This window comes from Pristis pectinata, chromosome 20, assembly GCF_009764475.1.
Source record: "Pristis pectinata isolate sPriPec2 chromosome 20, sPriPec2.1.pri, whole genome shotgun sequence".
NCBI classification, from domain to species: Eukaryota; Metazoa; Chordata; class Chondrichthyes; order Rhinopristiformes; family Pristidae; genus Pristis; species Pristis pectinata.
Window position 1 is genome coordinate 7,442,092 of NC_067424.1, and position 16,667 is coordinate 7,458,758.

At 43.5% G+C, this 16,667-nt stretch overlaps 1 protein-coding gene across 3 annotated transcripts; it reads right to left on the reverse strand.

Moving 5' to 3' along the window:
- Positions 1–1,572: 1,572 nt before the first annotated feature.
- On the reverse strand, positions 1,573–16,135 carry LOC127580665 (CMRF35-like molecule 8). 3 transcript variants are annotated; one of them, XM_052034343.1, is made up of 7 exons: positions 16,052–16,135; positions 13,074–13,385; positions 10,744–11,058; positions 8,669–8,708; positions 7,633–7,751; positions 5,148–5,185; positions 1,573–3,690 (listed from the first exon to the last, which is right to left on the reverse strand). In XM_052034343.1, the coding sequence occupies exons 1-7, from the start codon at positions 16,089–16,091 to the stop codon at positions 3,511–3,513; spliced, it is 1,044 nt and encodes a 347-aa protein (XP_051890303.1). In that variant the 5' UTR covers positions 16,092–16,135; the 3' UTR covers positions 1,573–3,510. The 3 variants fall into 3 exon arrangements, with proteins under 3 accessions (XP_051890303.1, XP_051890302.1, XP_051890304.1); XM_052034342.1 differs by having other exon boundaries at positions 10,744–11,061; XM_052034344.1 differs by having other exon boundaries at positions 10,744–11,061; positions 15,926–16,056.
- Between the last annotated feature and the right edge of the window lie 532 nt (positions 16,136–16,667).

A 16,667-nucleotide genomic window follows, 5' to 3' on the forward strand; every position in this document is an offset into this window, starting at 1 on the left:
CCCTCCTTCATCCTCTCCATATATTTCAGGGAAAATTCTCTTGTTTAATCTTATGATTGAACTTTAATTTCCTTCTTTTGCTCCTGATATTATGGTTTCAGAGTTAAACTGCCACGTAACAAAAACAGATGGCCAAGGGTGTGTTTTGCTACTATTTTAACTGAAGGCGAAATGAGGAAGAATTATTTCAAGGCATTTTTCATAAACCAAGAGTACTGGAGCAGGATGTATGAGACAAGGGTAGATGCCCGTGGTTAATAAAGTGACTGTAACTTAGCCACTGTAGGACTTAGCTGAGCAGAAGCCAAGCAAATCCCAAATGAAAGGGGAGAAGACTCAGAAAGTCAATTCTTCCGAAAATTTTGTGGCAACTTTCTCAGCATTGGATCATCCTCTCAGACAAATATTATGGTATCTTAGAAACTTGCTATGCAGAAGGAAGCCTTTCAGTCCATCATGTCTATCCTAGCCAAATAAAGGAGCCATCTATGTTACTTGCACCAGCTGTACCTTTGTAAGGTTACAGAAAAATATTAATTAGGGAGAGAATCAAAGCAATATATTTGGTCTTTTTTATCTTTAACTCTCTCTCAATCTCTTTGCTCTTTGACCCTCACCAATTTTTATCGATGCACCATTAGTAAGCATCCTATCCAGATGCATCACGGCTTGGTATGGAAACTGCTTTGTCCAAGACTATAAGAAACTGCAGAGAGTTGTGGACACAGCTCAGCACATCATTGAAACCAGCCTCTCCTCCATGGACTCTGTCTACACTTCTCACTGCCTCAGTAAAGCAACCAACATAATCAGGGACTCCTGACATTCTCTGTTCTTCCCCCTCCCTTCGGGCAGACGATACAAAAGCCGGAAAGCACGTACCACCAGGCTGAAGGACAGCTTCTATCCCACTGTTATAAGACTATTGACCCGTTCCCTAGTAAGATAAGATGGACTCTTGACCCCACAATCTACTTCGTTATGGCCTTGCACCTTATTGTCTGCCTGCACTGCACTTTCTCTATTACACTTTATTCTACACTCTGTTATTGTTTTCCCTTGTACTACCTCTATGCACTGATGTAACGAAAATTTGTTTTTCTTCTCTATGGCAGTACAGTTTATCAGTGACTGTTCACACTGAAGAAGGTCAAAATGTCAGCTTATCCACCAATCAATTTCCCGCTTAATTTAAACTCTGGCAAGAGTTAGCATCTTTAGGTGAGAAAAGGCCTGGGAAAAATAAAAATATTTGTAAACAACAAAAACCGTACAAAAATGGTCCTGCTCGAGGTTTGCCATACAGTTCTCATTGATTATTTTTTTACCCAGTTCTTTGCATGCCCATCAAACCATCCCACTATCATATCCACCAGCAGTTTTTGAAATTGATCAGTGGTTAAAAAGTTTCTTGCACCTTATGCAATTAATCTTGCGTTCCTTGAGAGTGTAATATTAAACACGAAACGTTCTGGAGAGTCAGTGAAATTCTACTTGAGGTGAAATTGAAAATAGTGACGTGCAATATTTGAGTCTTCAAATCTCAGCACCACACACAGGTTGTGATTCAGATTCAGGTTAGTTTATTGTTGTATAAACCAGGCTGCCATGAAATTCCTTGCAAGTGTGAAGCTCACAGAATAAACACTATACATGGTAATAATAAATACAACTATAAATACAGTGACAAGTGAAGAGACAACGGATTGGTGTAAAGTATAGTAGTGCAAGCTGAAGTAGTCATAGAGTCATACAGCATGGAAACAGGCCCTCCGGCCCAACTGGTTCTGCCAACCAAGATGTCCATCTAAACCAGTCCCATTTGCCCACATTTGGCCCATATCCCTCTAAACCTTTCCTATCCGTGTACCTGTCCAAGTGCCCTTTAAACATTGTTAATGTGCCTTCCTCAACCACTTCCTCTGGCAGCTCGTGCCATATATGTACTACCCTCTAGGTGAAAAAGTTGCCCCTCAGGTTCCTATTAAATCTCTCCCCCTCACCCTAAGTCTTTGCCCTCTAGTTCTTGATTCCCTAACCCTGGGGAAAAGACTGTTCTAGAACAGAGAAGCGGGAATGACCAGAGTGGCAGGTATCCTTGACAATACCGTTAGCCTTCCTGACGCAACACACCATGAAGATAGACTGCATGGAGGGAGGTGACGAGCCTGTGATGGACTGGGCAGTGTTTACCACTCTCTGCAGGTTCCATTGGCTCAGAGCAGAACAGTTGCCACACCATGCTGAAATGCAACCCGTCAGAATACTTTCTATAGCACACCTGTAGAAGTTCGAGAGAATCCTCGTGGACAAGCTGAATCTTCTCAGACACCTAAGAAAGTATGTGCGCTGAAGTGCTTTCTAGATCACCACAAAGGTTTCGAGGGACCAGGTGAGTTGTTGGTGATCTGGATGCCTAGAAACTTGGAGCTGTCGACCATCTCTACAGCAGCTCTGTTGATGAGGACAGGGTTGTGTTCACCCTCCCGCCCCCACCCCTACCACTTCCTCAGGTCAACAACCAGTTCTTTAGTTTCCCAACACATGGGCAATCCCAGTTTGTAACTGCAGATGGTTTTCACCCATAGGGGTGTTGTTACTGAACAAATGGGTAACTGAACTGCTCCTGTGTATCTGTCAACGCAGGGTGTGAAATTACAGCAGTCATTTATTCTGTCCTGCAGGGAGACGGAGAACACAGAGAAAAAACAGGAACAATTCCTGTAGATGTAGAACCTTTAACGTATCATGAATAACCCAAAGGTTTTACATAAGTAGTATCAATCAAAGAAAATGATTGGTATTGGTTTATTATTGTCACTTGTACCAAGGTACAGTGAAAAAACTGTCTTGCATACTGTTTGTACAGATCAATTCATTACACAGTGCATTGAGGTAGTACAAGGTAAAACAATAACAGAATACAGAGTAAAGTGTCACAGCTACAGAGGAGGTGCAGTGCAGGTAGACAATGAGGTGCAAGGTCATAACAAGGTATGACCCATATAAGGGCATTTTAGGGCTGATGACCAAAGGCTTGGTCAAAGGCCCAGTTTTTCAAGAAGAGAGAAAGGTAGGGAGATTAAACTTGGGAGTGAGCAAGAGGCTAGAATTGGGGAGTACAGAGATCTTGGAGAGTTGTAGAGCAGGAGGAGCTTACACATGGGGAGGATTGAGGCCAAGGAGAAAAAAACGATGTGAACTTTTAACTTGTGTCCCTTTACCAGGAGCTGTTATGTGTCAGTGAGGCAGGGTGAGAGGCACACAGCACCTGCTGCAAGTTAGGACATGGCTGGCAGAGATTTGGATAACCTCATATTTTCAGAGTTCAAATGAAAGTTAAGCAAAGATTAAAATCCAAGTAAACTTGGGTATTCACTAGATCCCAGGCACACTTCTTTTTGCTTGTAATTAATTTCTTAAAAATAATTTTGATATGTCTGTAATGCAAATATTTATAAGAATGACGTTAACTTGAGAACATTTCCAGAACACTGGGAGGTAGTTGCACTAGGAGCTAAACATGAGGGTGGAATATTCCACTGATTCTGAAGAATGGATCTTGATGTCTCCATTTTGCTCTTTCATATCCTTCAGATTAGAATAAATTACTGGACTTTCTTCTGCCTGAGTAGAAGGCTGAATAGTCACAGTGGAATAGGTAATGGTATCTTCAGTTTCTTTCTCAATCTGAAACAAACAAAGTCAATTAGATATCTAAATACAAAGGCAAAATACTCTGGAAATATAAGATTTGGTAGGGAATGCAGGAAACGCTCAACAGGTCGGGCAGAAACTGTGGAGAGAGAAACAGAAGCAAAGGGCTGTGTTGTGCTTGACCCAGCCCATGCCTAGTGTTTGGTTCCTGGTAGGTCGCTGCAGCCACTCTAACCCTGTGTGGCTCTGAGGCTCCCAACACCCTGGAGAAGTCTCCGTCTTAGCCCCCAATGCATAAGCAGTGACTAGGCCTCAGGTGGTGGAACCTTAGGCCCCACCCCCCTAGGCTGGCCTGATGGCCTTCTGACAGCTTGTCCAGTCTTTTCCACTTTTGCAAAATAAGTTAAATATGTTTAAAAATATATTCTTTTAAAAAAATTGGAAGCACATTAATCTCATGTAAATGAATAAAAAACATTAATATTAATTGGAAAGAATAAACCATTCAGTTTCCCTTACACCATTAGTGAAGGTATGGGTCACAGCGCAGCTGATATAAAACTGAGGGGCCTGATGCGAAGTGCATTCCACCCTTTAGATCAATGTGGTCAGGAACTGCTGCTCGACAAGTGGGGAAGTCCAGAATGCACCCTTATGTGGAACTGCTGGTTAAGAAGGCAGTGTGAACTGGCCCAACATTACCATACAACTTGTCATCTAACGATCATTGACTCTCTCTCCCCTTCTCTCTCTCTGTCTGTCTCTCTCTCTCTCCCCCACTCCCCCTCCCTCCCTCCTCCCCCTCTCTCTCGCTCTGTCACACACAGATTCTATATTACCTGCTGAGCATTTCCGGCAATTAGGAATTCTCTAAGAGCCAGCATGGGCTGTGATAAAGAAACATTTATGTCAATGACATTTCTCAGATATACACCCATTTCTCTAACACATCTTGATTTCTTGTAATCTGTTTGTTCATCCATTGTCCTGACATAAGTTTTGTGCCTTCTGCAAATTTACCAGATGTTTGCCCCAATATCTACTTCCCTACTAAAGATATTGCTCCTCACAGGCCCTACTGCCCCTACAGCTATTGCTTCTACAGGCTCTGTAGGATTCAGGGCCAATTCACAGAAGCACAGATAGAAACAATGCCCTTCCACTACGAAGAAGCTCATTGTACAATCATAGAATAGAAACATAGAGCAGTTATAGCACAGGAGGATGCCCTTTAACCCATCGAGTCCATGCTGGCACCTGGTAGAGCAATTCCATTCTTCCATTCATTCCTCATAGTCCTGTAAATTACACTTAGTCCAAGATCCACCCAATAAGAAACCTTTTCAAAATTGTATTGTCAGCTGAGGGAAATGGTGCAAAAATAGATGACACAATTATTTTAGGGTAGTTTTAATTTGTTAAAGAAATGATGCATTGTGTTAAAAATTTGAAAAGGAGAAACAATATGCCATGATTTCATACATTCTCACCTTGGTTGTAGCAGGAGTTTCTGGGATTTTGTTATTATCTGCAAAAAAAACACCATGTAACTTAGAACAAGAATGTTCTCATGTTTTCGTCCTAGCAGCAGGTTTGTTCAACTTTAGTTTGAAGTGCTAACCACAGTAAATACCTCAATTTTTCACTCTCTTCTGCAGTCATAGTCACCCACACACTACAAATGAAACTTACTACAGGAAGCTGCAACCACTTTCTCCTTTCCTGTCTCACTAAGGTAAAACCACTTCCTTTGGAGTGTAACACAATGCTGAGCTCATTCCGGTAGTTGTGGGTTCAAGGCCCACCACTGAAACTTGAACAAAAAGCCAGCTGACTCTCCTGTACGATACTGAGGGAGGGCTCCAGTGAAGGATGTGCCATCTTTTGGATGACACAATGAACTGAGGCCTTATTTGCTCTTGCTAGTTGCCACACAAGATTCAATGGCACTATTTTGAGCAGACTAGGGGTAATCTCCGGTGTCCCAACAAATATTTAACCTTCCATCACTGACATCTGACAAATTGTGCATGCTTTCTGTGTTGATATTGGCTGCTGTGATTCCGAGATCCATTTCACCTCTCAGTTGTGGTCTTAGAATCACAGTAGCCAACATTTAGCTCGAGAAAGAAACTGACAAGGTTTGAATTGGAAGGATGTGTCCTCAGTCTTCCAGCCAGTGGTTATCTCTCAATCCATTTCGTGAGATTTGCCTCTGCTTAACTCAGCTGCCACATTTCCTTTGTTTTCCAATGACAACAGTTCAGAAAGTACTTCTTTGACTCTGAAGCACTTTAGAATGTCTTAAAGTCATTATATAATTTCGGTTACTTTGAAACACAAGCATTAATTACTATTGCAATGGCTACTCTGGTTAGAAACATAAATACCTAAGCTTTAGAAACCTGGCTTTGTTTCTCGGAGTGTAGCGGTCAGCGTAACGCTATAACAGCACCAGCGACCCGGGTTCGATTCCGGCCGCTGTCTGTAAGGAGTTTGTACGTTCTCCCCGTGTCTGCGTGGGTTTCCTCCCGGTGATCCGGTTTCCTCCCACTTTCCAAAGACGTACGGGTTGGGAAGTTGTGGGCTTGCTATGTTGGCGCCGGAAGAGTGGCGACACTTGCGGGCTGCCCCCAGAACACTCTGCGCAAAAGTTGCCTTTCACTGTGCGTCTCGATGCGCGTGTGACTGATGAAGAAATCTTACCTCTTATCTTAATTACAGGAAGATCCATGTGCTGGGACAAGGAGCAAGTGTTAGGTGGTTTCATTGATAGCTTCTGTGCTCAATCACAGGGAGAGAAAGGTCGATTCCTTCTCTGAGCTGCCATCTGTTGGAAGGGCTGTAATTGGACAGTGGGCAGGGAAGGGATCAACACCTCCTGCAGTTGAATAGCCAACCAACCTGGACTAATGTAGCCCAGGTGTGGAAAGCAGTTGATTGACAGTCAGGTAGCTGTGCTACACTAAAGTGCCAGGGGTGTGTGTGTGTGTGTGTGTGTGTGTGTGTGACTTCACTGTAGGTGAATACAGGGGTGTATAGCTCATGGCCAGTACTTGGGTTTAGAGCTGGTCACTGATATGAACTTCTCCCCCTCTGTGTCTTCAAGATAGGAGAACGAGAGGTAGGGAAAAACTATAATTCATTGTCTGCATGGAATTCTGGAAAGTTCTGCTACTGCAGACGCTGGTGATATGAAATGCCTCAGCATCTCACGTAAAATGTCCCTTTCTCTTCACGTAACAGAAAGGAAGGCCTGCTTTATTGATCAAACTTTATTGGCTAAATTAGTCATGCATTTATATGGTGCCTGTCATGGTCTCAGGTCAACCCAAGGCTCTTTCCAACCAGTGAGCTTGTTTTGATATTTAGTCACTGTATGGCTGCCAAGTTGTGCACAGCAAGCTCCCACTAACAGCTGTGTGTTAACGATTAGATAATCTGTTTTGTGTGCTGTTGATTGAGAGAATTTCCCGGCACTTTGTCATAAAGCTGCCAGGAGATCCTTCACATCTACAGCTCCTCTCCAGGATACGACAGAGTTCCGTTCCTGAGAACTGTTCATAAACCGAGCAGTTCACAAGTCAGAAATACAGTCGCAAATCGAGTTGCCACACAGCAGAGGGTGTCTGCAGCCCCGCAGCAGCTGGCACATCCATCCCGCTGGTCTCCCAAACATTCATTCGTCCGTATGGGCTGTGCATAAGTTGGGCATTTGTAATCTGTGTTGGAGAGAGGCAATTTATCACTCCCTTGATTCGGTGTCAGACCGCCAACCTTGACTTCTGGGCTTTGATCTCCAGCATGAAATTTGACTCCCTCCCCCCGAGCTTTGACTCAGGGCCAACTGCTAACCACTGATCCACTGACCGATACTTTCCATTGGATATTAATATATTATTGATCCATCATACTCAATAGCTGCTGTTTTGTTATCATTCTAACTGCAGAAGAAATATTTTGTGGGCTACTTACTCTCAGGAGTGATAGGTTTGATCCGTTTCATTCTCTTTATAAGCAGAACTATCAGTAATAAGACTAGTAGTCCCAACACAAGTGGAAGCACAATGTGCCATATCTGTGGGGTGTTGTTCCTAAAAAATTGAAATAGATTGAATGAGATCGAGGTTTTGTTCAATTGAAAGAGCAAGGGAAAATATCTCCAATACATAATCAATTGCACTAGAAGGAGGAATCAGTCTTAAACATAGAATCTGTGAGCTGAGAGCTGTCTCACCAGAACGTGGGACTATCTCTTGAGTGTGAACTGTACAAAGTTGTCACTGTTTCTTCAATAAGATGTCACAAACTGGTGAGTGACTGGACAACAGCAATGATGGGAACCCCAACTGCCTTCAGGTTTGCCTCCCAGTTGCAGATTGCTCTGACTTGGAAGTATAATGCCATTCCTTCATTGTCCTGGAAGTCTACTGTAGGAGCACCTTCACCACAGGGATTGCATGGGTTCAAGTGGATGGCTCCAGGGCAGTAAGGGCTGAGCATTAAATGCTGACCTTGCCAACAATGGCCCCGTTCTAAGGGCACATAAGACACTGCTCAGGAATGTGTGGCTTTCTTTGATGGAGGAAAACAGAAGAGGAAGATGAAACTCATTGCCAGAAGAAGTGGTTGAGCCAGCTACAACAACATTTAAAAGACATTTGGACAGAACGTGGTTAGGGAAGATTTAGAGGGATATGGGCCAAATGTGGGCAAATGGGACTAGCTTGGATGGGCGTCTTGGTCGGCATGGACAAGTTGGGCTGAAGGACTTGTTTTCATGCTGTATTACTCTCTAACATTATGATAGCCCCAACTGCAGAATATTGTCCTCTGACTTTTATGTTGATTAAATTAACTATAAAGCAATTAAACAGGTTCTTGTGACATAAGAAGTTTATCATGTGGTATTCAGGATACGTGCATTGCTCTGTGAGAACCGCAGAATTATCTAACTGTGATCTTAATCAATCAATGATTATTAGTTTGAAGATGACAGTTGAAATCTCACCTTCCGATGTTGGTGGGAACTTTTGGTCTTCTTGTAGTTGCTGGGGTGAGATGTTAAAATAAACATGTTATAATCAACTGATAATCAATTACAGCACAACATAACTTTAATCTTTGTCGGCATGGATTGCGAGTTGCAAGGGCGAGCAGGAGAAAGGCACAACATCAACGTTGGTCTTATTTTATGATGGAGCAGGTGTGAAAGACTGAATGTCTTATTCTGTTTCTTATATCATTAAGTTAACTAATCTAAATTTACGGGTCTATAAGTCAAGAAGCAGAGTCATACAGCATGGAGACAGACCCTTCAGCCTGCTGAGTCCACCATGACTGTTAAGGATTCATTACTACTGATCCTGTACTAATCCCATTTTATTTCCCCTTCATTTCCATCAATTCCCTCCAAATTCTACCACTCATCTGCACACAATTAACCTACTGCCAACCCATATGTCTACGGGATGCGGGAAGAAAATGTGGGAAGGGCTTGCATTTAAGGTGAGAGGGGGTAGGATCAGAACAGACGTGAGGGGTACGTTTTTTACTGAGAGAGTGGTGGGTGCCTGGAATGCGTTGCCTGAGAGGGTGGTGGAGGCAAATTCATTGGGGGCTTTTAAGAAGGGCTTGGATTATCACATGAATGACAGGAAAATAGAGGGATGTGGGCATTCTGTAGGTAGGAGGGAACAGCTATGTCAGTGCAACATTGTGGGCCGAAGAGCCTGTTCTGTGCTGTACTGTTCTATGATCTATGTTCTATGTAAAAGGGAGCACTTGGAGGAACTAGGGAAAAGACAGGGAAAACTCCACACAGAAAGCACCAGACAGCAGGATAAATTTCTGGTTGCTGGAGCTGTGAGACAACGACTCTATTAGCTGCACCACTGTGCTGTCCCCAACTCTTTAACTCAACTTTGTGTTACAATATGGTATTGGTATTGCTTTATTATTGTCACTTGTACTGAGGTACAGTGAAAAGCTTGTCTTGCATACTGATCGTACAGGTCAACTCATTAGGAGGTATAAGAATTGAAATGTTTCTACCAAGACCTCAAGAAATTGCAGAGAATTGTGAATGCATCCTAATACATCACGCAAACCAGCTCCCCTCCATTGACTCCGTCTAGTTCCTACTGGCTCGAGAAAGCAGCCAACATGATCTAGGACCCTTCCCACCGTGGACATTCTCTCTTCTCCCCTCTCCCACTGGTCAGAAGATACAAAAGCTTGAAAGCACGTACCACCAGACTCAAGGACAGCTTCTATCCCGCTGTTTTCAGACACTTGAACGGACCTCTCATATGCTAAAAGATGAATTGTTGATCTCCCAATCTACCTCGTCGTGGCCTTTGCACTTTATCTGTCTCCCTGCACTGCATTTTCTCTGTAGCTGCTACACTATATTCTGCGTTCTGTTTTCTTTTACTACCTCAATGTTCTTCTGTATGGCATGATCTGTCTGGATGGCACGCAAAGTTTATCACTGTATCTCGGTACACCAGACAATAATAAACCAATACTAATACCAAGTGTCACAAAAATAAGAAGGAAATATTCAGTAACAAATTCCATAAACAAAGATCAGTAAGGAGGGTGAACTCACTCTCACAAGGAAGTGAGCAGTCTGAACACAGATTAAGGAAATCTTTGAACTATGATGGAGAGGAAGATGTGTTTAGAAGGTGAGAAGAAATAGAATGGAGGAACAGTAGTGTAGCGGTTAGTGTAACGCTTTACAGCGCCAGTGACCCGGGTTCAAATCTGGCCAATGTCTGTAAGAAGTTTGTATGTTCTCCCCGTGTCTACGTGGGTTTCCTCCGGGTGCTCCGGTTTCCTCTCACATTCCAAAAGACATACAGGTTAGGAAGTTGTGGGCAAGCTATGTTGGCGCCGGAAGCGTGGCGACACTTGCGGGCTGCCCCCAGAACACTCTACGCAAGAAGATGTATTTCACTGTGTGTTTCGACGTACATATGACTAATAAAGATATCTTATATGTGGAGTACAAACTCAGTAACGACTGAAGGTTTGCATGCTTGTAATCACTGAATCACAGGAATTTTATGTTGATTTTACCTTTATAAAACTCCAGGATTTTAACCTGTACGATCTCGAAGTCAACTGTTATCGTTGCTCCGCACCAGTACTCCCCTTCATCTACTTCGTCAGTCTGCTTCATGGTGACAGCAAAGTTAGAGTAATTGTTTATGCTGATTGATAGCTTTCTGCTGTTGCTCTGTTCAGAGCTAGCTATGATGCTGCACCTATTTACAGAGGTTACTTTACACAAGAATTTCTTGTATGATTTAAATTGCTCCTCGTACTGACAGTGTAGAGTGGTGGAGTTTCCCATCATTCCGTTGACTGTGGTTTTGTTTGGTGTCCATGAATCTGCTGGTAGATGAGAAAAAGAAGAAATGAGAGATCCAAAATGCTGAAAAATTGTGCTGACAAAATCTTCAGCGGTGCAGTTAGAGTGGGGCTGTGTGGGAGGCCTGCTGACTATGAATGGGACCCCAGTGAAACAGCCCTTGCAGAGTCTAAGAGTCATAGAATCATACGGCACAGACACAGGCCCTTTGGCCCTCCATATTCATGCCAACCATCATGTACCCATCTATACTAATCCCACTTACCAGCAGTTAGTCTACAGCCTTATATGTCTTGGCGATTCAAGTGTGTGTCTCAATACTACTTAAATGTTATGAGAGTCTCTGCCTCCACCACCCCCTCAGGAAGTGCGTTCCAGATTCCAGCCAGCCTCTGAGTGAAATAGTTCTTACTCAGATCCCCTCTAAACCTCTTCCCCCTTACCCTGAACCTATGTTAGATGGGATCTAGTTTTAGACACCTCTGTAATCAGGAAATGATTCTTTTTATATGTTCTAGCTACACCTCTTATAACTTTGCATAAACTTCTCAAGTCACCCCCAGCCTCCTCTGTTCGAAGAAAAACACCATCAGCCAATCCAGTCTCTCCTCATAACTGAAAGCTCCGTCCCAGGTAACGTCATGGTGAATCTTTTCTGTAAACTCACCAGTGCAACCACGTCCTTCCTATACACAGTACTCCAGTTGTAGCCTATACAATGTTCTATAAAGTTGTACTATAACCTTCCTGCTCTTAGATTCCTTGCCCTGGCTAATGAAGGCAATTATCTTGTGTGTCTTCTTCACCACCTTATTCACCTGTGCTGCCATCTTCAGGGATCCTTGGGCTTGTGTACTGTCCCTCTGTTACTCAATACCATTCATTGCATATGTCCTACCTTTGTGAGTCCTTCCAAAGTGCACTTATCAGGATTTAAATCCCATCTAGTGTTGCTCTTGCCATCGTATCAACTGATCAATGTAGCTTCCAACTATCGTCCCTACATCAACAACACCATCTGCAAGCTTCGTAATCACACCTCCTACTTTCGTATGCAAATTGTTAACATAAATAACAAATAGAAAGGGTCTCAACCCCCTTCTCTGTGGAACACCGCTGGTCACAGGCTTCCATTCATAATAACAACCCTTCACCATCACCCTCTGTGTCCTGTTACCAAACCAATTTTGGATCCAATTTGCCAACTTCCCCTGGATCCCAAAGGTTCTAACCTTTTGGGCCAGTCTCACAATTTGGGACCTTCTAGAGCTTAAGTCCACGTAGCCATCGTCAATTATACTGCCCTCATTAATAGTTTTTCTACCTTACAAGTCAATCAAATTTGCCAGCAGGATCTCCCCCTAACAGAACCACGCTGACTATCTTTGATTAATTCCTGCCTTTCCAAGTGCAGATTAATCCTGGCCCTCAGATTTATTTCCAATAACTTCCCTCCCACTGACCTGTAATTACATAACTTGTCCCTGCTGCCTTCTTGAATAAAAGTATCACATCTGATATCCTCCAGTTATCTGACAGCTCAGCTGTGGCTAGCAAAGATTTAAGGATCTCTGTTATGGCCCCAGCAATCTCTTCCTTTGCCCTCCCTTATCAGTCTGGGGCTCATCTCCTCCTACATGTACTCACCTATCCAGCTAATTTTCATCTCTTCTTGTTCACGTTTTCCATGCCCTCCTCCCACTGGTTCCATTCTCACGTCATCTCCTCCCCATCTCATTCCACCTATCACCTACTAGTCTTTATCCCACCACCCCCTTGTGCCGCTGTATATGGGCAATCCTTCCTCTTCCCTCTCAGTCCTGATGCAGGGTCTCAATCTGACTCACACCTTTTATGTCCATAGATGCTAACTAACCCACTGAGTCCTTCCAGAATTTTGTTTTCTGTTCCATTTTCCAGCACCTGTCGTCTCTTTTGTGATAATACTTTGGGAACTGAAGCTCACACAATGATCAGTGCATCCATTATGGGGCTACAGTCCTGGTGTCACCCTGCCTTAAGCAGAACATCTTACCTGTGAAAACTTCCAGCATGACAATGTCTGATATTATGATAGAATTTTCCTTGTAATGTCCGCACCAATAAGTCCCTGAGTCACTCTTCTTAAGTTGACTTGTGGTTACGAAAACAGATTCATTGAGTCTTCTGATTGATGTTCTTCCATTGTCATTGTACTTAAGAGTGTCCACTACTATAATGCATTTCTCTGAGGAATTTGCTCTGCACCAGCCAATGTGTTTCCGTTTCGGTGTGTGTGGACATTCCATTGTGACCGTTTCTCCCACTCCTGCTCTTATCACCGTTGTGGGAGCTTGCGCCAATGAACCTGTCAGGTAAAACTTAATGCTTAAAAATTTATAGAATCTCAACAAAGTAGTTCCATAAAAACTCTCCGTGTGATGTAATCTCTGCTCACTTCTCCAGATCCTTCACCAATTATTCTTATGACACAGAAGGAAACCATTTTACCCCTTCAGGTCTATCCCAGCTCACAGAGCAGTTCCATTCCCCACTACTTTTCCCTGTAACCCTTTCTTCCCACATCCCCATCAGCTTCCCCCAGATTCTACCACTCGCCTACACCCAGGGGCAGTTTACCGTGGCCAATCAATCCATCAGCCCACACATCTTTGGGATGTGGGAGGAAACTGGAGTACCTGCGGGAAACCCACAAAGTCACTGGGAGACTCTGCAAACTCCACACAGACATCACCAAAAAATCTGGATTAGCTCTGGATCGCTGGTGCTCTGAGGCAGCAGCTCTACCAGCTGTGCCAATGTGCCGCCCAGAAGAAAGATTTGAGCAGATTAGAAATAAGAAATGAGCAGTGTTCTGAAAAACCAAGCAAAAGATCCAAATAATAGAATCATGGTGCCACCAAACCTCACAGCACAGAGGCAGTCCATGTTGGTGTCACTGACACCACAAAAACGACCCAATTAATCCCACCCTTCTACTCCTTCTCTGTAACCCTACATGTTTCATGAGTCCTGATGAAGGGTCTTGGCCTGAAACGTTGACTGTTCATTTCCCTCCATAGATGCTGCCTGACCTGCTGAGTTCCTCCAGCGTTTTTGTGTTTGTTGCTCCAGATTTCCAGCATCTGCGGTCTCTCTTGTGTCACCAAAACCACACGTTAGTTCTTTTCAGGGGCTTGGAAGTACCCCAGTAATCTAGTATCACCACCCTTCCAAGGAAAGACTCCCAGATCACAATAACCCTGTGCATGAAGTAATGTCTGCCCATTTCACCAGACCCTTCGCCAATTATTTCAACTGTTTCCTAAAAATAACAAAGCCCAGTGGAAGCTGGAGAAACGAGGACAGTTTTTCTTTCGCACAACGAGTGGGTAGGGTCTGGAATACACTGCTGGGGCAAGAGTGGACGAAGACTCAACTGTAACACTAAAGGGGGACCTGGATAAGTATCTGGAAGGAAAGAATTTGAAGGGATTATGGGGAGAGGATGGGAGAGTGGGACTAACTGGATTGCATTTACAAAGAGCCTCTATGGCTGGATGGGCCAACTATCCCCCCCCACCATTCTGAACCTATCCTGTAACCTCATCATCTGACATTACAGCCCTCAGTTCCTAACAGATTTTCCAGTCATTACTGCATTGCTGTTTGTGGGAGCTTGCTGTGCATCAATTAACAGTTGGGTTTTCTGTATACTACCACACTTCAAAGGTACTTCATTGGCTGTGAAGTGTTTGGTGAAATTTTCATAGATCATGCAACATAGAAACAGGTCCTGAGTGTGCTGACCATCAAACACTCACTTATATAGATCCCTTTTTCTTCTGCCTACATTCCCATCAACACCTCTTAGATACTCACCTGTTACATATCTGCAGCAATAGAAATGCAACGAGGAAGGTTTCAATGTTAAAACCTATTTATTAATAACTACTTGTAATAAAGGCGTTAGATATCAGACATTGACCGAAATAAACCGAAGTGTGTGTGTATAGCTAGTTCCCAAACTGCCAAGTCTAGGAACAGTTCTCAAAGTTTTACGATGGCAAACCAGTTCAGTTCAGCAAGTCACAAAGCAAAATGATGAGCAAAGGCTTCTGAAAACCAAGCTAGAATGTAGAGAGAAGAAGTTTATGAATTTCACAAGTTCCACGTTGGAACCAATACGATGCCACAATCGCCGAAGGTCTCCATTGCTTGGTCCCGAAATATCTGCCACACAGAGGCCACTCGATACATGGCCGCCCACAGATACCTGCTTCCTGGTACAGGTTAATGACAAAGTGAACTCCACAGATTTCTCCAAAAATCCGTGTATGGATTGCAAAGTGACAGTCACACAACTAATGGCTTCACCCATAGATACAGAGGCTGGCAGTCAGTGCTACCAACTCTCACGTCTCTCCCCTCCCTTTCTCTCTTTATCTGTGGCCGGGTTCGGGAATCAGCTCTCAGACACGTCTGCAGTTGCCAACACTTCAATGAATCAGCCTTCAGACACCTGCAGCATTCCAGTTATCCCGGTCATAGAAGCTCTCCGCTCCCACTCGCAGCAGTCAGACAAAGCCACATGCTACCATTCAGGTGCCTTAAAGGGACACTCAGCAAGTAGCAACCTGGGCTCATAACACACCACACACCGGGAGCAATTTACAGCGGCCAATTATCCTACCAATCTGTGCATCTTTGGGATGAGGGAGGAAACTAGAGCACCCAGAGGAAACCCACGCACTCACAGGGAGAAACTCCACACAGACAGCACTGGAGGACAGATTGAACCAAAAAAACCCTCTGTGCTGCACTTACTCTGTGGAATTCCTTTGCTAAACCCCATACCTTTGTCTCAGCTCATTATAACTCATATCAAAATGTAAAATTGGTTGTCACCTTTCCAGATTCCTGCTCCTTTGGCTCAGTGGCAGTGTTTCATCACACATTTAGTAAACAATAACTATTCTTCATGTTAATATAAATGAGTGCTGTAGTTCCATGTACATGAAAAGAAAATCTTACTTGAAATCACAGAGAGCAACAGCAGAGCAGAGAACCACATTGTTCCAGTGACAGATCCTCGGTTTCCAATGTGGGCGTCTACAATTTACACTGATAATATCTTATTCCTGTCTGTTTTAAAGATCTGTGCCGGATCACATCACTTCCTCACGAATTAACTAATAGCTTTGCAACGTAATATAGAATAAAGGACATTAACAAACTTCCTGTTTCACAAATTGCTGCATGCATGTTGTCAAAGGTTCCAGTTTGGAGACGTTAACTGTTGTTGGCTGACGTTTGACAGACTTCAACCTTAGCTGAAAGTAAGAACACTCAGAGGAAAGGGGTATTGATTAAAAAAAACAGCATTATCTTCAACCTTATATTTTCAATGGCAGGATGGGCGATATTCAGTATCGGATTCACTTGCTCGGTATCCACAAGGATTCACCACATCCCTACTCCGTTCAACCATTCTCTAAGACATCATCTTACATTTTATATGTTTATAAAAATGCCTGGGTTCCCTCTGATGTTACCACCTTATGCTTTGCTTGTCACCCCTCTGTTTGCCCATTTTCCATCTTTGTGCATTCCTTTTGCCCTGTGTGTTCTGCCTGTTTTCTCCTGCTTT

Bases quoted from the DNA above. Each gene is read 5' to 3' on its own strand.
- LOC127580665 (XM_052034342.1), bottom strand. From the start codon at position 16,091: ATGTGGTTCTCTGCTCTGCTGTTGCTCTCTGTGATTTCAA. The intron at 8,709-10,743 runs GTAAAATCAACA...ATCTCACCCCAG, and splicing joins AATCCTGGAGTTTTATAAAG to CAACTACAAGAAGACCAAAA. The intron at 5,186-7,632 runs GTAAGTAGCCCA...TTTTTTTTGCAG, and splicing joins CAAACCTATCACTCCTGAGA to ATAATAACAAAATCCCAGAA.